We start from the raw sequence: 25,261 nt of genomic DNA, 5'->3' as shown, positions 1-25,261 counted from the left end.
TAAGCCAAACAAAAAAAGAAAAAAAAAAAAATCAGAATTAAAATACGACACGCTTTCCACGTTTCTCTGTTGGCAAATAGCGGAAGGTGCAGAGGACAGAGGTCAGGTCTGGCTAAAAAAGATTAGAGAAGAGACGACGATGATGATGAAATTGTAAACCTCGGTCCTTCTGCAGAAGAAAGAATATTACCGGAGTCTTTCTTCGCACCTCACTAGCCAGTAAAAAGCAAAAGATAAATAATCTACGAGTATATATATATTCCTTGGATAAATACAATATAGTACTCGCCATCTGAGTTGTTGCCTAGCCGAGCTGTATAAAATATCCATCATCTCTATCCGTCTCTCTTTTATCTCTCTCTTTTCACATTTCTGCAAACTTGAAACTGCACCTTGCTTTTCCTATTCCTTCTTCTTCTTGTTTTTCCTTTAATTAGCCTTTAATACTCGCCTAATTACACATTTGCATGAAGCATTGGTCTGGTTTGGGCGCTGTGAAGTTTTGGGATTATTAAAATTATATAGTATTATATGAAGTAAATTGAGATAAAGGTAGGAGTGGTGGTTGTGAGGTGAATTTGATAATTTATTTATCTTTTGGTTAGTGGATAATAGAGTGGGTATAATTAAAAATAAAATTACAAACTATAAAAAAGGAGAAGCTATGTCGATACCCAAGGAGTTGGAGCAGGTGATGAGGGGTAGAGGTGGATCAGTTTTGGGAAAGAAGACCATTTTAAAGGGCGACCATTTCCCTGGCTGTCAAAACAAGCGACTTACTCCTCAGATCGATGGCGCTCCTAATTACCGTCAGGTTCTTTTTCTTTATTTTTATTTGGTACTTTCTTTTTTATTGCTAAATTTCGAAATGTCCGAATCTGCACATTGTTTTGTTCCTGAGTTTTCTTCTTTATGCCAGATTCGTTTGGCAAAATCAGACCCATTCTTGATTAGAAAGAAAGAAACTGAGATTTGGTTGGCAAAATTCACAATGCGTGTAATGTGAAATTTGTTATGCGATTGCCAAATTGTTTTACTATTTGCTTCCAGTTAACCACCTTTGCATGTACATGTTTATTTTACTTGTTTGACTTTATAATTAGATGATAATAATTATTTATTTTTACTGGAGGAATATTAAGGGTTTGGCTTCCATTACTACTTGATATGTAAGCTATAAGATTTTGTTATGCTTCTATGGAGTGCTTTTGAATGTAACTTTGAACTACTTGTAGATGAAGATGCATGCGCACATCTGCTTTCAAGGCTTTTTGGTTTGTTGATAGATTTGTATGTTGTTTCTACAATGTCTTTAATTATGCTGTATTGTATGAGTTATGCTTATGTAATGATTAATTTATGATGAATCTTTCTTTTTTTCTTTGATTTTCGTTTTCCCTATTTATGGTTTCTTTGACAGGCTGATTCATTGCCTGTACATGGTGTTGCAATTCCAACAACTGAGGGAATTCGGAATGTTCTTAAGCATATTGGAGCGCAAAAAGATGGGAGGCGAGCACAAGTACTTTGGTTTAACCTTCGTGAAGAACCGGTAAGGCTATTTGTCGTCATGCAATTTATGTTCTTTTTACCAGTGATGAATCTTATTGCTTGGAACTTACTTTCTATTTGGATAATCATTGAGTTACAGAACTGCGATACTTGATCATTTACATTTTAAATGGTCTAGTCAATGAATTCTCATTTGTCATTTTCACTCCAACTGTGGAATCCTAATGATTTCATATCGTGAATATTCGATGGCCTCTTTTGTCGTAATGCAGCTAACGGAGGCTTCATTTGCTAAACGTTATTGATCAGGATAAGTCAAAAGACATTGCCTTTATATTTGGCTCCATCTCACCCTAAATAAGCATTATAATGATCTCTCTTACGTGTCCTTCAAATCCGAATTCCTCATTATAATGATTTTGTATCAAGTTTGGCAATATATTGAAATTTGAAGAAGGGGCTTTTAGTGCTAAACGTTAGCATGTGGAAACTGCACAACGTTTTTCTTTCATACATTCCTGAGTCATAATGAAATGCATAGATCATGCCTGGAAATTTTGTAAAAAAAACCACATTCTTGATGAGCGCTTTTTCCAGCATACTCTTGTATGGGTGCTGACTAACTAGAAAAATTATATACAATGCACTTAAATTAGTTCTCATGTACAACTTTATGCTAATAATCTTTTGACAACTTTTTTTCATTACGTGAATTTAGAGTGTGTTGGATTCATGTGTCTCAACTCTCTCTCATACCCCACTGGCTTGAAACAGGTGGTTTACATTAATGGACGTCCTTTTGTTTTGCGTGATGTTGAAAGGCCCTTCTCCAATCTTGAGTATACGGTATGCGATTTTTGAAGTCATTTACTATTGATTTTTGATTAAGCAGGAGGTTTTTTTAAAAAAATAATATGTTTGCATGAATTAAAGAAAACTACTATGTGTTCATGCATGTTTCTGGCTGATAATAACTTATTTCTTGATAGTGATTTTTTTTTTTGTATTAAATTAGGGAATCAACAGGTCTAGGGTTGAGCAGATGGAGGCTCGATTGAAAGAAGATATCCTGATCGAAGCTTCAAGGTGCTTCCTTTGGTTGAATGCTGTGTTGATCTCTGGTGTCTTGCAATATTTTTTAATTTTTCCTGATTACTTTTTTTCTGGATGGTAAGTTTTATTTGTATGTCATGGGCAGATATGGAAATAAAATACTTGTCACTGATGAACTACCAGATGGTCAGATGGTGGACCAGTGGGAACCTGTGTCACGTGATTCTGTCAAGACGCCGCTGGAGGCATGAGCAGTAGAACTCGTTCTGCTTGCAGAGTGGCAAAACATGATTAGTCTATTAATTTTCTAACTTCCTGTCTGGTTCCTTTGATGCAGGCAAACGAGGAACTGCAATTGGAGGGCTACCTTTTTGACTATGAACGTGTTCCCATAACTGATGAAAAATCACCAGAAGAGCAGGATTTTGATACTTTAGTGAGTTTTAAATCTTATATTAAAAGTCTGATTGATTGGTTGCTTACTTCAGAAATCATGTGTTGATACTGTTTGAATAAATTCACTTGTTGATTACCTAGGCATCATTTTATCACCTTGTGGAAATTTTAGGCAACATTTTTTTTTAAAATATATTTAAAACTTTCTTTGCATGACCAGAATTAAATTATTTCCCCATATAACTTTGTCTTTCATTTAAAGGGAACTTGTGAAAGGGGATTCTTTTGTGAGTTATGTCCCGCAATAATAAAGTAATAAGTAATCCAGATTCTTTCTTAAATTGGATTCTGATTTGGAAATTGAGGATCTTTATAACACTCTGGTGCGAAACTAGTTGATCTGACAACCCAGCTTCATGAACAATTACATTAAATGAGATGTAACGTGGTGAAGTTAGAGTTCCTTTTTTTCGGAGTATCTTTTTCAGAAAGATAAATGAAAAGGGACTTATTTTGAAATATAATCGGACCAATAAAATTACTGATGTGTGATAGAGTTGTGAAATAGTCTACGGATTTGTACAGTCAATATCATCTTCTATATGAGAGCATGGTTCTGGATATACCTGGAGTTTTTCTTTTTATTGGGTCTGGCCTTAGGACCATTTGTAATTTAGGCCATGCTTATGCATGTAATGGTTTTTGCTTTTTGTCGTAAAGAATGCTAGGGTTTCACAATGTTTGTGGAAAATGATCAGCACAGTGTTTCTGAATTCCGTTTGCTAATGCTGCTGTACCACTTTTCCTTTCTCATATTTTTAGGTTGATAGAATTTATGGGGCAAACTTGAATACAGAAATAGTTTTTAACTGTCAAATGGGACGTGGGCGGACTACCACTGGGATGGTTATAGCAACCTTGGTTTATCTCAACCGAATTGGAGCTTCTGGTAAGATTGTCACTTTTTCCACTCTTTATTTCTTCCCCCACTATCTTTTTATGGGTCAGAATTTTTATTAATGCAATTTTTACAAATTGATGTTTTTTAATCATTTATTCTCCATCTTTGCTGTGTAGCTGTTTATTAGTTGCTCTTCTCCCTTGTTTTAAATATTTCTTTCAATAAAAAAAAAAGTTCTCACTTTCTTCCGAATTTCAAGTTTGTGATTACTGTGTAGGTCAATCAACTGTAATGTTAGTTACTGGCTTTTGATTAGATGATCAGGAGAAGATTGAATTATGAAGCTGATTAGAGTAGATTATCTTACTTCAGTGCTGTTCACATCATCGTGGAATATTTTAACTAGTTATTACCATATAACACGACATATTTAGACCCAACTCTTATTGCAGAGCAGATTGGCCTGTTCTAGAAATGTCATCTGAAAATGTATCTCTAAGTTATCCTTCTTTACCCAAAATCATACAAGTTAAGATTTCCCAACATAGGTATCTAATCCCTGCTGTGCTGAATGCCTGAATCATATCAACCATGGTATGAGATATGGTACCTCAGAGCACAAGCTGACCTGGAAAATAAATGATATGCAACTTTTGGCTGGGAAGATAAGTGGAAAAAATATGTTGAAATTAAGTATTCAATGACGTTTTGCCATTAAACTTCTATCCTGAAATGGTACCCAGATTAGGAGTTAGGATAGTCTAATAGAACAATTTGTAACTGACAGCTGCTTTTATTTTTGATAATGATGTGCATGTGATGAGCAATTGGAAAGCTATCTAGTGTTTCGTTTGAACAAAATTTTGAATTGGTCTTCTCAGATCACAAATGAACTGTTTTTATTAGTCTATCCAAATATGTTAGGTTTACATAATTACTTTAACCATGATAACTTTTGATGTTGTATTTATTGTCCATGTAAAATAGGTATTCCAAGAAACAATTCAATCGGAAGAGTTTTTGACGCTGGTTCTACTGTTGCTGACAATTTGCCAAACTCAGAGGAGGCAATTCGTAGAGGAGAGTATCCAGTTATAAGAAGCTTGACCAGGGTTTTAGAGGTAACTAATATTCACTGTTATCGATCCTTTTTTATCTTTTAATATTAAGGATTTGGCATGCTTGAGATTTTCTTAATTATTGCTGTATTTTAGGGTGGTGTTGAAGGCAAAAGACAAGTGGATAAAGTCATTGACAAGTGTGCCTCCATGCAGGTATATGTCATGATACATCTGTGTTTAGACCTATAAGCAGCACAAGATTTTTCTTTTTTCTTTTTCTCCTCCTTCTCTTCCATTTAGATTTCACCTAAATAGAGTGTTTGCATTACAGAACTTGCGTGAAGCAATTGCCAGTTATCGCAATAGCATTCTTCGCCAACCAGATGAGATGAAGAGAGAGGCGTCTCTTTCATTTTTTGTCGAATACTTGGAAAGATATTATTTTCTCATATGCTTTGCTGTATATATTCATTCAGAGAGAGATGCACTCCGTTCTAGTTCTTTTGTCCATAGCAGTTTTGCTGACTGGATGAGAGCACGGCCTGAGCTGTACAGCATAATTAGGAGGTAAGATACTTGCGGTAGTAGTACTGGTAATTATTACTAGTATAAATTCTTGGGTCTCTAGTACATTCAATTGGATATGTGACTTTTAACTCACCGAGAGATTGAAATTATCTAGGACTTGCTCAGTTATATGAACATCTTTTCCTTTCTCTGCTTTTAGTTTTTGAATGCTGACTGTTTAGATTAGTAATATGATTTTGAACTCGATGATTTCTAAGGTAGTTTCTGATAGCTTAATTCTCTGCAATTGTATAGCTGGACCATCGGCTGATCTGCAACAGTGTTGAGTTGAACACTGGTGCATGGGTGGACCACAGTTTTAGCCCAGAATCATTTGGTTTTTTCATTTTCATTTTTTATTACTTTTGCTCATTTTATGATTTAATCTCCTCTATGATCTGCAATTTTGGTGGTTCTGGAAGGTGGCACTTGATCTTCACTATTATGTTAAAATTTTGGTCCATGTTACAGAATAATGTGCTCAGATCTATGCATTTGTTTTTATCTGCATGCTATATGGATTGTGGTTTCTTAACCTTATCTTGAAAGGCTAAAGTGTGGACGGCTAAGGACCAACATTCATCATACCGATTAGTGTTTGGAATTTGCATGGACAAGCATGAGAGTGTTTCCTGCATGCTATATGACTATCAGAGTGGTGCTTTGTATTATCTTGATCGTGTCCTTGTGAAACTTCATTTGTTCACTTGATAATTATTATACTTGAGAAACTTGATATAGTTCAACCGCGAACATACAAATTATTAATGGTTAAATATAAATTTTCAAATATTACAAGTCTGTCACATTCTTATTAGCCCCTCCATGCATGCTGCTCTGATACTTTTTCCCCTAGAAAAAAAGACATCCAAATATGCCCGTCTCTTTAAACTGCAGACCATAGGGAACTTAGTTTGCTGCAACTATTCCATTTTGTAGGTTGCTCAGGAGAGATCCAATGGGTGCACTTGGATATGCAAAGAAAAAACCATCTCTGATGAAGATTGCTGAATCTGCTGATGACCGCCCTCATGAGATGGGTGTTGTTGCCGCTTTAAGAAATGGTGAAGTTCTCGGAAGTCAAACTGTTCTAAAGAGTGACCACTGTCCTGGTTGTCAAAATTCAAATTTACCAGAGAGAGTGGAGGGTGCACCAAATTTCAGAGAAGTTCCTGGATTTCCTGTTTATGGGGTTGCAAATCCAACTATAGATGGCATTCTCTCTGTCATTCAAAGGATTGGCAGCTCCAAAGGGGGTCGCCCTATTTTTTGGCACAACATGAGGGAAGAACCTGTTATCTACATCAATGGAAAACCATTTGTACTCCGTGAAGTTGAAAGACCATATAAAAACATGCTGGAGTACACGGTAAAGATTATCACTTTCCTATTTATATAGAGTTAGTCTTTGTTGAAAGGGCCCAAGAGTTTACTTATTCATTGGCTTGTTTCTTGTTCTTGCACACTAATAAGAGGCATTCTAAGCATATGCTATGTCTTATTCCTAAATACCAAGATGTTACATCTTACACAAAAACACACATACCCAGGTGATACTCACACAGCAGAAGTAACACAATGAGCCTGGCTGATGTAATCCCTTCTCTCACTTTGGAACGCCCCTCGGTAGACCTGCATCGATCAATGTTAAGAGTGGGAAAGCATTGGGCCTGGATAACTGAATGATTCCCGTACTCTCACTTTTTAGGAATGGAGGAAGGGTTGTTCATATTACAGTGGAGTAAATTATGTTTCTATTATGGGCACTTAGGATTGTACATGACTTTTCTATTGGAAGAAACTGTGCTACATGTCTAGGGCTTTCTTTCTTTCCACTTCTTTTTTTATTTATTTATTTTTATGTCGAGTAGAACTTCTGCACGGCAATTGCTCCATATTGAAGTGTGAATTTTTCTTTGATTTTTGCAAACTGTGTTCAATTTTTCTCTTTCCTGATTTCCATGTATGGTTGGTGAATCTGAAATTTTGGTTCATGCATTCAGGGAATTGATCGTGAAAGAGTGGAGAGAATGGAAGCTAGACTAAAGGAAGATATCTTACGAGAAGCTGAACGCTATGGAGGTGCTATAATGGTCATTCATGAAACAAATGATAAGCAAATTTTTGATGCTTGGGAGCATGTGGATTCTGATTCTGTTAAGACCCCACTTGAGGTCTTCAAATGCCTAGAGGCTGATGGTTTTCCCATTAAGTATGCACGTGTGCCAATCACTGATGGTAAAGCTCCCAAAAGTTCCGACTTCGACACCCTGGTGATAAACATTGCTTCTGCATCCAAGGATACTGCATTTGTTTTCAATTGCCAGGTTGAAGTTTTCCTTCTTTCAGTTGTACACATGCATGGAGATCTTCATCAGGATCTGCGAGCTGTATTCTGTTGTGCTCAACCTTTCTTTCTTTTAACTGAATCCTTTTCTGAAACTTTCAGATGGGAAGGGGAAGGACAACCACTGGGACTGTTATCGCATGCCTTTTGAAACTTAGAATAGATTATGGGAGACCAATTAGAGTCCTGGTTGATGATACGACCCGTGAAGAGGTGGATAGTGGCAGCTCAAGTGGTGATGAAACTGGAAGCAATGCTGCCTCTTCCCCTGCAAGTAATGCTAGAGTAAGAACCGGAGCAGAGCCAGGTCGTGCTTTTGGCATTGATGATATCCTACTGTTGTGGAAGATAACAAGATTATTTGTCAATGGTGTGGAATGTCGAGAAGCCTTAGATGCAGTCATCGATAGATGTTCTGCACTGCAGAACATTCGTGAAGCTGTTCTGCATTACAGAAAGGTTGTCAATCAACAACATGTCGAGCCGAGGGTAAGGAGGGTGGCATTGAACCGTGGTGCTGAGTACTTGGAGCGGTACTTTCGATTAATTGCTTTTGCAGCCTATCTTGGAAGTGAAGCATTTGATGGATTTTGTGGCCAAGGAGCAATGAGGATGACGTTTAAGAGTTGGTTGCATCAGAGACCAGAGGTCCAAGCAATGAAATGGAGCATAAGATTGAGGCCTGGGCGATTTTTCACTATCCCTGTATCTTTTCTTTTGCCTGCTAATTTAGGATCTTGGTTAATTATATTTTTCTTTTCCCTTGATGTTACAGAGTGTCATTTTGTAACTACTGTAACTTGGATTAATTGCATATGCTATTTGATTCAGGAGGAGTTGAGAGCACCACAAGAATCTCAGCATGGCGATGCAGTTATGGAGGCCACTATCAAGGCCCGTAGTGGTTCAGTTTTGGGAACAGGCTCTATACTTAAAATGTATTTCTTTCCTGGTCAGAGGACTTCCAGCCACATACAAATTCATGGAGCACCTCATGTTTACAAGGTATGCCTAGTAGCAAGCGGTTCCTTTGAAATTGTGCAACAACAGGGAAGGACTGCAAACATAAGATAGCTAGCAGCCTGTGATATTTTCTGCATTAGTGACTGGCCATGACAGGCATTTTTTAAATATCTTATGCTATGTGAGATGTTCTAAACTGACATATTGTAGATAGGAGCTATGCCTATCTCTGTATTCTTGGTATTATACATAATATTTATACATCATTGCCGAAGGATGGATCATTGGCCAAAAGGTCCACTTTGGTATTTCATTTTTTTGTTATCTACTTCTTATTCTGTTCCAGTTTTGCTTCTCTTCCTTCTGTGCTACTACAGTATCAGAGAAGTGCATCAAAGGTTTCATGAAAAACTTTAATGTGACTAGGAAGAAACTTCACATCATGATGAGACTTTGACACTGGTTTTGAGCCCAGGGTTTTTGTATGCTTCAGGTGGATGGATTCCCAGTGTATAGCATGGCAACCCCAACAATTGCTGGTGCTAAAGAGATGCTATCATATTTGGGTGCCCACCCCAAGGTAGAAGGATCATATGCTCAGAAAGTGATATTGACTGATCTCAGAGAAGAAGCAGTTGTTTACATTAATGGCACACCATTTGTCCTCAGGGACCTACATAAACCAGTTGACACTCTAAAGCATGTTGGAATCACTGGTTCTATGGTATGTTGCTGTTGACTTTATTTTGTTCAGCAGACCTGTTACTATGCCAAGTTTGTTCTCTTTAATTCATTCTTCTGACTGTATACAGGTGGAAAATATGGAGGCACGACTAAAAGAAGATATTTTATCCGAGGTAAGACAATCTGGAGGTAGAATGCTTTTACATCGTGAAGAATATAACCCAGCAACAAATCAGTCCAGTGTCATAGGATACTGGGAAAACATCTTTGCAGATGATGTAAAGACACCAGCTGAAGTTTATGCTGCTCTAAAAGATGAAGGTTATGATATAACATATAGGAGAATACCATTAACTAGAGAGAGGGAGGCTCTAGCTTCTGATGTTGATGCAATCCAGTATTGTACAGATGAGTAAGTATCAATTCCTATCTTCTGTACCACAAAAAGAGCATCTTGTTTTTTCCTTTTATTACCAAAGAAAAAAAAAAACGTTGCCTATCAACTAACAGTCTGCTGGCATTTTTTTCAAGTGGGTAATTCAGTAATCATGGTAGTTTGAAGATGGTTGAGATATCTGAGCTTCAGCTGTCAGCTTGCTGCAGACTGAATAGTGTCTTTTGAGTTATTGGGTGGAACCTTAACAGTTTGGACTTTCAGCTCATTGTTACGTATATGATGAGTTATTTCTTTAAGCATTACTCTAGAAATGTTCCTTCTCCATTTATCCTCCAAATTTTATTCTTGCTTGTGGGAATTGATTATGCAAATCTGAAATTTATATGTGTATTATTTTGTAGCTGTGCAGGGAGTTATCTTTTTGTTTCACACACAGGGTTTGGTGGTGTTGCCTATGCAATGGCAATTACTTGTATTAGACTTGGTGCAGAGGCAAACTTCATGGAAAATGTTCCACAAGTATCGGTAGGCACAGATTCATTTCCTGTGCATGAAGAGAATCTACTTTGTCAATCATCTGATGAAGAAACACTCAGGATGGGCGATTACCGTGACATACTGAGTCTTACAAGAGTTCTGATTAATGGTCCAAAGAGCAAAGAAGATGTTGACGGTTTTATAGATAAGTAAGCAAATTTTCAATTCTTTTCTTTATCACAAAAGTAATAAATGGATGTGTGCTTATCTCATGTGATAGTCATAGATCTTGTTTCTTTTTTTTCACATAAAATTGAAGAGTTCTTCACAATGTAGAAATGGAAGACACTTGTCTCTTACTACCTGATCCATTGATTCTTCTCGTTGCAAATTTCTCCACTCGGATTGAGGAGAGCGATACCTCTATATATTGTTGTTTATTTGTTTAACATTGTTTTTTATAGTTCTATTCATGCTTTTTAGGTATTAGGTCCTCTTATATTAATTTAATTTCTGACACCAAATTTGTTCCTCTGTTTTGAAGGTGTTCGGGCGCTGGGCACTTACGTGATGATATTCTATATTATAGCAAGGAACTCAAGAAGAATCCTGATGATGACGATGAGCAACGTACTTGCATCATGGATATGGGCATTAAGGCTTTAAGGTTAGTATACCTTGGTAATTGAGGCTCCATTTCTTTCCGAAAAATAATGTCTGGAAAAAAGTTTCTAGATTTTTCAATGTTTGGAGTGCTCAAGAAATCAGTTAAGGGGAAAACCAAGTCAATATTAACGAAAATGACTTCCTATTTTCAAGAGAAAAATATTTTCCACATTTTGACAAATTTATTATAATCTTATAAACACATTTATTATTCATTAATTATTTGCAGCCAACACTATCGGTCACCACCACTGTTCATTGGCTACCGTCATCCACCATCACCGGTGATTATCATAATTTATCATTTTTATACATTTTTTCTTATATTGAACAATAACTTTTTTAAAATACACAATTTCTAAATAAAAAATATTTTATGGTCTCTTAAGTTAAAAATGTTAATTATATTAATTTTTAATATTGCAACCAAACAACGGAGAATAAGCTATTTGAAGTATATTTTTTAAGAAAATTGTTTTCCTTGCAAAGATAAGTTATTTTCAGAAATAAACGGATATTTTGTTAGTTAGTTTGTTCTAGTGATTTCCACCTTAAAAAATGTATAAAATCTATACTTCACACGGCTGTTATTCATTTATTACCATCATTTAACGTAAGGGCTTGTTTGTTACTTCTGTCAACTGTGATTCTGTGAAAAGAGGTCAAATAGCATATGTTTCTGTAAACATTATGTGAACAATCTTTTTTTTTGTTGATTTGCAGGCGGTACTTCTTTCTCATAACGTTCAGATCCTACCTCTATTGTGCTAAACCAACAGAAACAAGGTTCTCATCTTGGATGGATGCAAGACCTGAACTAGGACATCTTTGTAATAACCTCAGGATCGATAAGTAATTTGCACATATAGCAATTTCAAATGTATTTATGTACAGCTAGTCATGCCTGTTGTAGCTTCTCCATTAATAGTCTCCTTCACTCTTTGCCCTTCCCTGTAGTTGTTTCTGCAAGCATGCAAATAGATCCGTTGCAGCTAATGCTTCAGTCAAAAAATTTGAAAAACCTGGTCAACTGGGTTTGGGTGGGTCTTCTTATGCAAGTTACAGGGATACAGAATCCAGTCTGACCTACGATTAGGTTTGAGTGTCAATTCTATTTCTAGTATGATAAAGAATTATTAACTAGTTATTCTGTCCTTAAAGAGACCAGTTTTGGGATTAAAGAAAAAAAAGAAAAGGAAAAAGCAACATTTTAGTATTCTATTGCTGTGCTGGATATTCCTTTTCGTGTTTTTTCCTACTGAAGCTCTACCTGGACTTTTAATCGGCTACTAAAAAGTTCTTTCTATTATCCAAATAACTTGTACGAAGAGAATCTTTTCAATTAACTGTCCAAATATTCACAAAAGATATTTAATATTTTACTATTATAAATTAAAAAATTATTAAATATTCAACATTGGGTAGCAAGAAATTTATTAAGATTTCATAATCGCTAATTTAAATTTAACTGTTTTTTTCCTTCTTTTGAGCGTTGAGAAAAGGGAAATTAATAATAATAATTTTTTATTAAATATTATTTAAAAAAATTAATTAATACTACCTTTTATTTATATAAATGTATTGAAATAAAAGATAATATATTCACCTTAAAATTTTTTTTAAAATGTATACATCATAATAATATATAGAAACAATTAAACTCTCAATAGTTATTATATATTATTATACCACAAACGGCGCTTAAAATTTTTATCAAACATCAATATAATAGCCGGTATAACACAACGGTCCGTTGCTGAAAAATTTGGGATCAATCTGTGAATTATGAAGGTGCGGATTTTGCTTGCTAAATGATTTTTTTTCAGTGTGGGTTTACTACCTTACTTGTGTCAGAGAAATACCATTTCTATTCTTATGAATTTTTGAAGAGCATTTATTTTGAAGTTTTGATATTTCAAGATTTGGGAACGCGGAAATGTTGGGCAGTTACGCTCTAAACAAATCAAGCTTCATACTAAATATAAACAAACCTCCTATTTTGTTGCATTCTTCACACTCATCAAGTCACTTTGAATGACTCCAATTCAAGAATTCAAAAGGTTCAGAAATATATGAATTTATCTCAGTTGTGATCTTTTTGTTTTTTTTGTTCACTCAAAAATTTTCCTTTAGTTTTCCGGCGTCGGAGCTCATCGGGATTGATGAAGTTTTTCAAAGTCTAATAGTTAATAAATAAAAAAAAAGAAAAGAAATGACTAAAGATTTTCCATAAGCACATGCAGTTAGTAGTTGAAGGAGCCGAAACCCAAAGAAGAAGGAAACACCGTACGTTAAACGTAAATGAGGAGGTGTTTGTTTGGCAGCTTTTATTCTAAGCTGCTGCGAATCTCGATAACTTACTTAGCCTAATATAATTCTTTTTTTTGTTTTTGGTTTTTTAATTTACAAGACAAAAAGGCGTGATTCTGAATGTGATGGTGTCAATGTTGGAGCCATTCCTTTCTCCATGTTGAGGCAACTCAAACTCAACATTCTATTTAAAAGGTAATAACTCTTTTTTGTTTTTAATTATTAAATTATAATATAGTCTTCATTTCTAAATTTTGTTCCATGAAAATAATGCTTTGCTTGTTTAATGTTTTTGGTTTTTCTTGTTTATTTATTGGCTTATGGGTGCTGAGGATTTCAAATCTCAATCTTTTATGGCTAGATCAGATTTGAAGTTTTTATTGCCACTTCAATTTGTTTTGTAGTCCAAAGAGTGGAGAATAGCAGCTACAGAGTTCGAAGTGAAGAATTCTTGAATAAAAGAGATTTCTGCTATATAGTCTCATAACCAAAATGGCAGTGCTTGATTTACATGCATTCATGTCATTGTCTTCTACAATGCAATCCCCATTTATTGGACAAAAAATGGGGATGGGGAACTCATATAGCTCAGTTTCTGGTGTTCAATTAGGAAATATCAAACTCTCCGAGAAAATGCATAACACTACTAGACGGTTCTTGACTACTTCCGTCCTTGCTGATGTTACTAAAGATTTTATGGTAACTTTAAATTTGCTTATGGCTTTTAAATTTGAAGCTTCTTGATAATCGTATAAATAAATTGACTCAAATCTGTTTCCTTGTGTTCTTGTAATATAGAATTTTCAAGCACCAGTGCTAGCAAAACCAGAAGCAGACCCAAAGACTGTTGCCTCTATCATATTAGGTGGTGGAGCTGGAACAAGACTTTTCCCTCTTACTCTCAGAAGGGCTAAACCAGCTGTAAGATATTTACTGGATACCTCTTAAAGTAGTATTGATTTCAGATTTCAGCCCCATGAACTTGTACATTTAGTCTTCTTTCTTATTGTAGGTACCAATTGGGGGATGTTATAGGCTGATTGATGTCCCAATGAGTAATTGTATCAATAGTGGCATTAACAAAATTTACATCCTTACACAATTCAATTCTCAATCCCTTAATCGCCACATTGCTCGAACATATAATCCAGGAAATGGTGTAAACTTCGGTGATGGGTTTGTTGAGGTATGCTGAATCTCTTAGTCAGGAATAATGATTGTAGTCAATTCCGTACTTTGAAGGTGTAATTTCACATGTTAGTGTCAGATGCATGCTTGGTGCAGAGACTACCTGTGATAAATTTTCTTCTGCTTGTTAGGATCCATCTTTTGGCATCCCCTTTCTGACTATGCTTCTGTTTTGTTCGATCTTTCATGGTAGGTATTAGCTGCTACTCAAACTCCTGGGGAATCTGGAAAGCAGTGGTTTCAGGGCACAGCAGATGCTGTAAGACAATTTATCTGGTTGTTTGAGGTATGAGAGATGTAGTGAAGATGTAAACTAAAGGTTAATATTTAAAATAATTCACCCACTCAGATGAGAGATATATGGCTTTTAATTGTTAACTTTTGCAGGACACTAAGCATAGATATATTGAGAATATTCTAATATTAGCGGGTGATCATCTCTATCGAATGGATTACATGGAATTTCTACAGGTTCGACATCATTCTCAAACTTGGTTATTGCTGGAGTCTTGTTTAATTCCTTCCCCGCAATTCTGTAATTATATGAATATTTTCTCTATACGCAGAAGCACATTGATTCTGGTGCTGACATATCTGTCTCTTGTCTCCCTGTTGATGAAAGGTAACTAGTTTTTAAGCATAGATTTCCTTTAATTGACAAGTAACTGATCATACTGTCTATTTACTTGTTCTTACCTGCAGTCGTGCCTCTGATTATGGGTTGATAAAGATTGATGAGGCTGGACAGATCAGACAATTTCTTGAGAAGCCCAAGGGTGAAAGTTTGAAATCTATGGTTCGTCGATAAATCTTTTTTTGTTTCATGAATATTGATCAGAAAGTTAACCACAAAGTTAGTAGTCATCTTTCAAATAATCAGCATATGATTGACAATTTGTATTTCCTCAGAAAGTAGATACAACTGCTCTAGGACTATCAGCTTCAGATGCAAGGAAGTTTCCATATATTGCATCAATGGGTATCTATTTGTTCAAGACAGATGTCCTACTAACACTTCTCAGGTAGTTTAATGCTCTAATTTACAACTTTAGAATAAAAAGTAGAATGCATGCATTGTATCTTGTCCTTGTATTTTGTCCTTGATAGCAGAGAAAAAAAGACAAAACCTCCTTCCAGTATGATACTACAGCACCTGTTTATCATACAAGCTTATTACATGGAAAACTGTTCCGTGATAAATTGCAATATTTTTTGTAATTGATGATTAGAGCTTCGCCGTTTTGACACTTTGTATTTAAATATAAATGATTGGTAAATTGGCAATTTTTTTTTTTTTTTTTTTTTTTTTTTTTGGAATCTGTCCCATACATTTTTTTTTGCCCTTAGGTGGCACCATCCAACTGCCAATGATTTTGGATCAGAAATTATTCCAATGTCTGCGAAAGATTATAATGTTCAGGTAAATTCTTTGACAATTATTCTCACATAGTTCTACTTGACCTTAAAGCTGAATGCTGCATTACTTAACAATTTTTAAGTGATTTCCTATAGGTTTGAATTATTCTACACATAACCGAGGTTATATATAAGAGTGTGTCTAAATGAATGCAATGAGCTAGCAATTTCATTTTTACTTCAGAAACTGTTGATAGGTGTGGCCAATGTTCATTTCATGGCAGGCATATCTATTCAATGGCTACTGGGAAGATATTGGAACTATAAAATCATTTTTCGATGCCAACTTGGCCCTAACAGATCAGGTATTTTTCTTTACGTTGTCTGTAATATATTTTCTCTGAACTAAATGAAATTTTGTAACTCAAGATATCATTTATCATCTATTTGAAGCCTCCCAAGTTTCACTTCTTTGATCCCCTAAAGCCAATCTTCACATCTCCCCGGTTTCTACCACCAACTAAAATAGAGAAATGTCGGGTAAGATTTTAAACTTGTTGCTTATATTCTGAAATCTTAAGGCATTTGTTGTGCACTGAGCTCACATAATAATTCTCATTATAGATCCAAGGTTCCATCATTTCAGATGGATGCTTTTTAAGGGAGTGCAGTGTTGAACATTCTATTGTGGGGATTCGTTCCAGACTAGAATATGGGGTTGAACTGAAGGTAACCTGTTTTCCATGTTCTTTATACCACATTCAATGGTGTGGAATAAATTAGATAAAGGTTAATCTCACAACAGAGACACTCTTGTGAAAGACATAATATTTTTTGTTATGAAATACTGACTAGCAATTTCAAATGAAATTAGTTAGTATAGTTGGCAGACTTTATATGTTATCCCAACTACTTATGTTCATTCGCAGTCAAGAGTCTCCCTCCATTTGTTAAAACAGCTTTCATTGAGTCTCTGCACCTATCTTTTTTTTTTTTTTTTTTTTTTTTTTTCCTTTTTGGTTCACTGTTTTTGAAAATAAAAACTCTATCATGTCTTTTCTCATTGAACCTGCATCTTGTCATTCCAAATCATGTAATTAGATGCATGTTTCGTATCTATAGGATACCATGATGATGGGTTCTGACTATTACGAAACTGAGGCAGAGATAGCATCATCCTTAGCTGAAGGAAAAGTTCCAATAGGGGTTGGGAAAAATACCAAAATTATGTAAGTTCTGCATAAAATTGAATAATCAAATTATATGACTTCGTTCTTTTCTATTTTCTTGGTAAATTACATAAGATGATTTATCTTTATTTCACAGAAATTGCATAATTGACAAGAACGCAAGAATTGGGGAGAATGTGGTCATAGCGAACAAAGATGTAAGTATTAATGTACGACTATCCAGCAAAATTTCCACCCCCATTTTCTTTCATTATTCTTTAAGAGTAAGAACGCAAGCAGACTGACATTGAAATAGCAGGATATAACATTACACAACCAAGTATTTACAGCATTTTTATTGATATAAACATTTCATCTTCTTTGTGGCTTGAACTGCAGCATGTGCAAGAGGCAGTGAGACCATCTGAGGGATTCTACATTAGATCCGGAATAACAGTTGTGATGAAAAATTCTGTCATAAAGGACGGGACGATCATATAAAATTCTTTTTCTTTTTCTTTTTTGAATTTTTTTCTTAAACAAGCAAGGTAAAAGGGAGCATTGGAGATGGATACTTGTATATATAGGAGAGGGACGTGGTTTTAGGTGGAATAAGCAGGGATGGAATAAATGGAAACTAGCAATAATTTCAACGAAGGGGTTTTTTCTTTTCTTTTCCTTTTTTTTTTTTTTTTTGTGTAATTAGTACATTTATTTAAATGAGACTTTTTTTCCTTTTAACCAATTCCTGTCTCATATGTGTGTGTTCTCTTTAAAAAAGAAAAAAAAATCATGTAATAGCTGATAGTTTGCGGGACTGTTGAGCAATGACACTGGCAGTGGAGGGAGACTCCTCCAAGACAACCTGATAGCCATCTCCCCAGCTCTCCATTCCTTGGACCATGAGTTGCCAAAAAATCCCACCACAAAATGGGCCTCCACTCTTGGCACTGTTGTATATAGCACTGTAAATCACCCCAAAATAGCTATCCCTTTTTGACAAGCTGAAGCCAGGATACTTGGAAGATTTTCCAAACTCACCAATAATAAGTGGTTTTTTAAGCACTATATTGGAATCTTGGATATGGGCTTTGATCCATTTGTCTACAAACGCAGCCTGTTCCTCTTCACTCGAGTTTGGCAACCTGCAGTCAATTACGTTTTTTCTTTACTTTTTCCCAATTAAGGCATTAGATTCTAAATAAGGTCCAAGGATGATGAAGATTAAATTACCAGGTTTCAGGATAAAGATGAATAGTGGCGAAATCTATCCCAGGAACTTGATTGTTGGAGATGAAATCAGTCCCAACAAGGTAATTACCAGGATTGAATAGCTTTCTTGAATCCCCGTAAAACCCTTCTAGCCCAATTTCCAGTAGATGGTAACTATCAATAGACTTGACATGGGCCGCCATTTCTTTGACCCAGTCCTGCAAAGAATTTTTGCAGTTTCCAAATTAATTTTTTCATGGATAAAGTGGAAAAAATTATAATGTTTAAGATACAGAGATTCAAGACACAGACGAAGAAATTCATCTCTCATTAGTAATAATAGCTTCTTTATAGAAAAGGCAGAGCACCAGCCATCTATTCAATAGCTAAATTACAAAACGGAACAGTTAGTGAAATAAAACTAAATTTGGCGAAAAGGGCCAAAAAAAAAAAAATCAGAAGCTTGCAGATTAGGTGTCACTGTTGCGAATATAGCCGTACGTCCAATTGAAAGAAAAAAACTGTAAATGATGAATAATAATAATCCAATACGCATATATATCACATCTCATAATTTCTTTTCAAAGCCTTTGTGCCCCTGATTGCCTGGCTTTATCCTATCCATATATAATTACAAGAATCGTTATGTTGCCCATAAAACACAAACAACAGCTGACTTCCACGAAAAAAGAAACTGTATTTGGTCGGCCACAAATATTTGGGAAGAGATAATAAATCCTATATGTAATTTGATTTTACATTTTAGTTGAGCTTATTTTTTATCAAGATTCAAGAGAGAGACCTGAATTTGAGTTCCAGAAGAGTTAGAGGAACGAGGCTCGTTCATTAGTTCCCATGCAAAAATGGTGGGATCATCTTTGTACGTCACTCCTGTTATGGAGTTAACTCTCGTGAGCACAGCCTGCATATATAAATATAAAAATAAGCCATTACTGAAGGAAATTGAGATCAAGAAAGAAAGTGATAGTGATGATGGTTTTGGTGGAAAAGAAAAGGAGTACCTTGATATGGTTCTTATAGTATGCTTTGACAGTAGGGTTTGTGTAGAAATCATCATCGCTACTCAATTGCTGGCCTCGTTGTCTTGCCCACTCAACATACTGCGCTTTACCTCCATATTCTTTAAAGTTATTCACTAAACTCAGTATCACATACATTCCATGTTTTCCAGCTTCTGATATCACGAAGTCCAATCCCTGTTACCAAAAATTAATCAATACGTAACGCCTTCCATTAATTAATGAAATATATATCACATTCTCGTATTATTTTATAGGCTAAGTGTTCTAAGAAAACTTTTTCTTAGCATCGGGAAAGAAATTTGAATTTAAATCTATCTATTTTCAAATCGTGTTCTTACATTATGTACAGTTATAAGAAAATTTAAATGGATGCATGGTCTCTCAATATATATATATATATTTATTTATTTATTTATTTGTCTTTTGTGTACCCTCTATTTTCAATGTGATTTTCAAATTAATGTCTCATATTAGAGCAATCACAATAAATCTAATCTCTATAAATCCAAATATTACGAGCCTTTCAAATTTAAGATAAGATGAGCTTGTTTTTTATTCACTAGAAATATTCTTTTCAATTTTACTAATATTTTTTCGCTCCAACTTGTTTCAATCCTTTTTGTTATGGTTTAAATAAAGTTAAATATACATACTTTTAAAAAAAAAAAAAAAAAAAAAAGAGAGAAATGCGCCAAAATTATTTAAAGTAAGCTTTAATTTCAATTAAGGCTATATATACACGACTGGTCTGGATTGTCCAAATTGTATTGAAATTTTAAAAAGCTGTAACTGAATATTCAGTTGAATTGAATTGGATCTCCATTTCAATTAACTTAAAATGTTTATGATATAATATAAATAAAATACCTTGAAAGTAACTTCGTTGTAGGAACCGGGAGAAATCTGGAGGGGTCTATCAGTACCGCCATCACTGAAAGCCCAAGTTCTAGCAATATTCATGCCATTCTTGGAGGCTTGTTGGTACGCAGATGTGACTTTAGCCCTAGTAGAAGGATCAGAGGCCATGTACATCATCCAATATGCATTGAATCCATTTAAGTAAAGAGGTTTGTTATTTATCGTGAAATGGGTTCCAGTTGTTTTTGCGAAATTGGTTTGAGAATTTCCATGTACTTGGAATGTTTGGAAGAAGACGAGAATAACAATAAGAAAGGTTACTGAATAGAAACTATCAAACAATATCATCGCTTGCTTACTAGTTCAACAACTGTATCCAATCCCAACCTTTTCTTTATATTTGTGATTGACAAATAAAAATGACTTTTGTTTTCCCGGCTTCTATATAGTGTTTATATAGACATCGATCGATAATTCATATCTATCTACAGTTAACAATTACTAGAATATATGGAAAATAATAGAATAGCTAATATTGCAGAACAGCCTTTAGTCATGACCAAGTATTTTAATTTAAAAAATATAAATAAAATTTATATTTCATTTATCCAAATAAATAAATAATTTATGATTTATACAATAAGTAATAAATATCCTATTAATGTTTAGAATTGATATTGATATTAATATTAATATTTAAAAAATAAACCTAATCATATATTTAACATTTATAAATTAATTTGAAGAGTTGTATATATTGATATTACAGTTCTATTTAAAAATTAAATTAAACTGTATATAAATATAATGTTTTTATTATGATAACACCAACATGAAATCATGCTTTAATATTATAAAATCTAAATAATATAAGAGGAAAATAATAACCATTAATATTATATAAAATAATAATAAAAGAGTAATGACAACGTGTAACGTATGTCATAATAACAGGATGTAGTCCTCTCCTGAATTAACCAAATTGGTGAAAATACATATGGTCGAGAAAACTCGAATTCGGAACCTAGAAGACCAATCAAATTATACTTGATTAACATATATGAAACTAAGTTAAAAGATATTAAAAGAGAAAATTTTTTTCTACAAAATATGTTGATTAGATTTAAGGAGTTTAATATTCATATATGGGGGTAATATAAAATATGTTATATAGAAAATTTATAGGCGTATGACATTTGAAACTCATACTTTTATTTATACAATTTACAGTAAATATTTTAATTAAAGTATAAAAATAGGGTTCATTTCTCATGAAAGAATGATAAATATAATGTGGTGAATAATTATATTGTAGGTACTTTGCGATTTACAGATTTACCACAAAAAGGAAAAGCCTTTTTTTTATAATCAAATTGGGAAAAAAAACAAATAAATTAATTAAATAGAAATTAGATATATAGATATAGTTAAAGTTTTTTGATTTCTAATTTCGTTAGGAATATTAACTCATTTAGAATCTTATTATATGTTTATAAAACTTAAAAAAAAAAAAGAGAGGGAGAGAAATAATTTATAAATATTTGTTGTATGTTTATAACATATAATGATTTCTTATTTAAGTTTAAATTCTATTAAAAAATAAGAAATTATATTTTATAAAATATATATTAAATATGATAAGATTACAAGAAATCAATTTGTTAAAATGAGAAATTATATAATATATTAGATATGGTATATATATAAAATATAGTAAGAATATATAAAAATATAGTAATATGGTATATATATATATATATATATATATATATATATATATATATATATATATATATATATATATATATATATATATATATATATAAAATTGGGAATAGTAAAAAAAAGAAAAAGGGAAAGGAGAATATTGTGATTGCCTGCCAAATTTGTGGATTGATAAAAATATCTTTAAGGATTTTAATTTTGTTGATTGAAAAAATAAGGTGACTTAATTTGATTGATTATATTTGTTTTCTATTTAAATTTAAAATTCTATTGGCTAAAATAAGAAATTATATTATATATGAAATAAGGTATGTATTAAATATGATAAGAATATAAGAATTCAATTACGTATGTTAAATATGACAAGCATATAAAAAATTTAATTTTATTGATTGAAAAAATAAATAATTTTATTGGTTGAAATTATATAAAATAATTAAAAACAAATAAAAGATAATCAAGTGTGGATGTAAATATTAATTTTATTTGAGAATGGTAGTTTATTTTAGAGTTAGTATAGTCATATAATTTATAATTGATTAACATTAAGCAACAACTGTATATATTTATCAATGAAGTGTGATATGACTAATTTTCTTAGTTATTTGAGAAGTGAGAGATTTCGAGTTCGAGTCCTCTCGATCACAATAGTTAAAGAAAACGTTACCCCAATTTGGTGAGCCAAGAGAAAAGTTACTCATTGTAATATAACCCTCAGTGTTATTTTCGACAATACACATTATATATTACTCAATTAGAAATTATATTAACTATGACTAATAGAATTTTAATGTTTTTTTTAAAAGAGATATTTTAGCTTTATATAAATTTATTACCGTGACAATGATTAATATTTGAATTATATTTTAATTAAATAAAAATATTATTGTATAAAAAAAAATTAAATTTCAAGTATTTACGATGAATATATATAATAACCCCCACGTTCTTTCAAAAAAAAAAAAAAAAAAAAAAAAAAACGCCCACGTTATAAACAACTAGTCATGTATAGAGTGGGCTAGGTGTAAACGGATACAGCCGAGTAACTGACTAAAACTTAAAGTTTCCAACGTAAGTATATATGCAACATAATAATTAATGTAATAATAAATTTTGTTACTTAAACTATGTAGTTTCTTTATAATTATTAATGTAAGTAACGACTTTTTTTAAAAAATTTATCCAACTTGCGTTTTGATATACCTATCTATATAATATTTACAAAAATTACATCTTTACACCCTCAAATAAAAAGTTAGATCGAATTTAAGAGAGGCTTTTTTTGGATATAGTAAATAATTGTAGAGAAATAGGATTTGAATTCATTTTTTTTTGAGTTATATACACTTATACTTATAATTAGGCTATGCAGTAGTGCATAGGATTTGAAAAATTTTATTTCTATATACATATATACTATGTGATTTATTTATATACATTTGTAGAAAATAAAGATATAATTAATCTAAATATATAGATTTAAATTAATTAATGTTGATCTAGATAATAACAAAAATCTAGAAGAAGTTATCTATATCCTTACCAGTATAAAGTTGCAAGAACTGATAATCCTTGGACAGCTTAGTTGATTTTATCAATAATGACGTTGAAATATGTTTGGTAAGACCAGTACATAAAGTTGCAAGAACTTGTCTAGCTTAGTTGATGATATTTGTCTATATTCTCAGCAATAATGACATTGACATATCTGTGATAATATAGAATATATATCAGCATAATAATTAAGTTGCAAGAACGAATTTGGTTTTGTTGATTTTTTTTCTCTTTATATTAGGAAAATTTTAAATATTAAATATAAAAGACTAAATAGTCAAATATTATAGTGTATTTAAAAATTAAAAGCAGCATGAAAAGAAATGTCAAAAAAAAAAAAAAAAAAAAAAGCAGCATGAAAAGACAGACTAATCAATATATTTATGATGAAAACTATAATCACATATTTATCCATATAGATATATAGATTTGTCGTTAACTAACTGTGAGTGTGCAGATAGTAAAAAGAAGCATCTAGTTCAGTTTCATTCTGGAACTTAGAAAGTTGTTTACAACAAGCATTTCTTTATTGGTTTTCGAATTTTGTTGATGTAAACGTTCTTCCGATTTTGAACGTATTAAAGAAGCTTTTCGAATGACATTGCCAATGTGGACACCCAATTTCAAGATCACACGCTGCCATTCCTTGACCTTAGATATTGGATAAGGGTTTTTCAAACAAAAAAATCTAAGTCTGTTGGATCTCATCGCATGCCTATTCAATGATCTACATTACCTTATCTGTTCTGCAATCATTCACTAATCCATAATGCATTGCTTTTTGTTTCGCTGCTTAAGCGTCATCTTTCTATTGCATTATATTAGTGAGTATTTAAATCATCACGCATCAATAATAATAAATAATTTTTTATTATAAAATCATATATGATCTGATTAGTGTTTTCTCGTTAATATAATTAGCGAGAGATCTCTATTATAAGGATTTTTACCGATTTAATGATTTGAAATAAGAATTACCCACAATTTAAAATATTATTTCGGCCTATTATTTTCAAATGATTAAAAAAATTAATTCAAGTGAACCCACATATTTTCTATATGTATGTATAAATTTTAGTAGAATTTAATTTAAGCATAATTATTTTTATAAAAATAAACATGCAAAGTTCTAAATAAATTGTCAATGAACATGGTATAATTAGTTTTTTTTTGGGTCTCGTACACAATGTGAAAATTAAAATATCTCAAATTTGAGTCTTTTCTTAAGTTATCATCATTTAATAAATATTATTTAAGACAAAAAATTATTCTTATTTAGTCCACATATTCTATCGAACCATTAGACATATTATGTATAAAAAAAATTATTTTTATATCAAACATGAAAATTTAAATTGTTATAAATGATAAAGGAAACTATAAAATTCATTTTACGCCAACCAATGAAACTATTAATTAATATATCCATGCCTATATGGAACCTAGGATAGGGGAGATTTTTGTTCTCATATGCAACAACTATTCCCAATCCCACTTCGATATGAATTGCTATATATCTATATCTATATATGTTGATTTGATGGATGCTTGGTGGTGTTAGCATTTGTGGATAGGTTCAGATTGCAGAACCTAATTAATATTTATTACTTGTACAGAAGAACACGAAATTAAATGATGGTGTGATAACGACCATTCAACTTAAGTTAACAACAGAACATGCTACCCTCTGCTAACTCACAAATTGCTTAAATAGTAAAAATAGTTCGCCTTGCGATTAGGATTTAATTCTAATTTGGAGACATCTGTAATTAAAACAATAAATAAATAAAAACAGTCTTCGTTTTTGTATTTTTGGATCATT

At 32.7% G+C, this 25,261-nt stretch overlaps 3 protein-coding genes across 7 annotated transcripts; 2 read left to right on the top strand and 1 right to left on the bottom strand.

Moving 5' to 3' along the window:
• Positions 1 to 38: 38 nt before the first annotated feature.
• On the top strand, positions 39 to 11,974 carry LOC105642737 (metal ion-binding protein). 3 transcript variants are annotated; one of them, XM_037640252.2, is made up of 20 exons: positions 45 to 814; positions 1,421 to 1,552; positions 2,287 to 2,358; positions 2,528 to 2,598; positions 2,711 to 2,810; positions 2,903 to 3,001; positions 3,784 to 3,910; positions 4,850 to 4,983; positions 5,077 to 5,136; positions 5,255 to 5,490; positions 6,430 to 6,859; positions 7,494 to 7,817; positions 7,940 to 8,542; positions 8,669 to 8,842; positions 9,294 to 9,524; positions 9,613 to 9,896; positions 10,283 to 10,567; positions 10,903 to 11,025; positions 11,254 to 11,308; positions 11,748 to 11,974. In XM_037640252.2, the coding sequence occupies exons 1-20, from the start codon at positions 665 to 667 to the stop codon at positions 11,793 to 11,795; spliced, it is 3,738 nt and encodes a 1,245-aa protein (XP_037496180.1). In that variant the 5' UTR covers positions 45 to 664; the 3' UTR covers positions 11,796 to 11,974. The 3 variants fall into 3 exon arrangements, with proteins under 3 accessions (XP_089577490.1, XP_037496180.1, XP_012083053.1); XM_012227663.4 differs by lacking the exon at positions 11,254 to 11,308 and having other exon boundaries at positions 50 to 814; XM_089721364.1 differs by lacking the exons at positions 10,903 to 11,025; positions 11,254 to 11,308; positions 11,748 to 11,974 and having other exon boundaries at positions 39 to 814; positions 10,016 to 10,424.
• Positions 11,975 to 12,861: 887 nt separating this feature from the next.
• On the top strand, positions 12,862 to 17,792 carry LOC105642736 (glucose-1-phosphate adenylyltransferase large subunit 1). 3 transcript variants are annotated; one of them, XM_012227662.4, is made up of 17 exons: positions 12,862 to 13,310; positions 13,435 to 13,529; positions 13,739 to 14,033; positions 14,133 to 14,255; positions 14,347 to 14,520; positions 14,716 to 14,808; positions 14,910 to 14,993; positions 15,089 to 15,144; positions 15,225 to 15,318; positions 15,432 to 15,544; positions 15,870 to 15,942; positions 16,163 to 16,243; positions 16,332 to 16,418; positions 16,503 to 16,607; positions 17,001 to 17,107; positions 17,205 to 17,265; positions 17,447 to 17,792. In XM_012227662.4, exons 3-17 carry the CDS (start codon positions 13,827 to 13,829, stop codon positions 17,546 to 17,548), a joined length of 1,560 nt encoding a protein of 519 aa, XP_012083052.1. In that variant the 5' UTR covers positions 12,862 to 13,310; positions 13,435 to 13,529; positions 13,739 to 13,826; the 3' UTR covers positions 17,549 to 17,792. The 3 variants fall into 3 exon arrangements, with proteins under 3 accessions (XP_012083052.1, XP_037496290.1, XP_037496289.1); XM_037640362.2 differs by having other exon boundaries at positions 12,862 to 13,321; XM_037640361.2 differs by having other exon boundaries at positions 12,862 to 13,333.
• Positions 17,350 to 20,585, bottom strand: LOC105642735 (mannan endo-1,4-beta-mannosidase 4). The gene is made up of 5 exons (XM_012227660.4): positions 20,170 to 20,585; positions 19,282 to 19,476; positions 19,062 to 19,181; positions 18,281 to 18,477; positions 17,350 to 18,192 (listed from the first exon to the last, which is right to left on the bottom strand). The coding sequence occupies exons 1-5, from the start codon at positions 20,506 to 20,508 to the stop codon at positions 17,838 to 17,840; spliced, it is 1,206 nt and encodes a 401-aa protein (XP_012083050.1). The 5' UTR covers positions 20,509 to 20,585; the 3' UTR covers positions 17,350 to 17,837.
• Between the last annotated feature and the right edge of the window lie 4,676 nt (positions 20,586 to 25,261).

The sequence above is a fragment of the Jatropha curcas genome, chromosome 5 (assembly GCF_041381405.1).
Source record: "Jatropha curcas cultivar XTBG-Jc1 chromosome 5, XTBG_Jcur_1.0, whole genome shotgun sequence".
Classification (NCBI taxonomy): Eukaryota; Viridiplantae; Streptophyta; class Magnoliopsida; order Malpighiales; family Euphorbiaceae; genus Jatropha; species Jatropha curcas.
The sequence above is the reverse complement of the archived record's forward strand: the minus strand, read 5'-3'. Positions and strand labels throughout refer to the sequence as shown.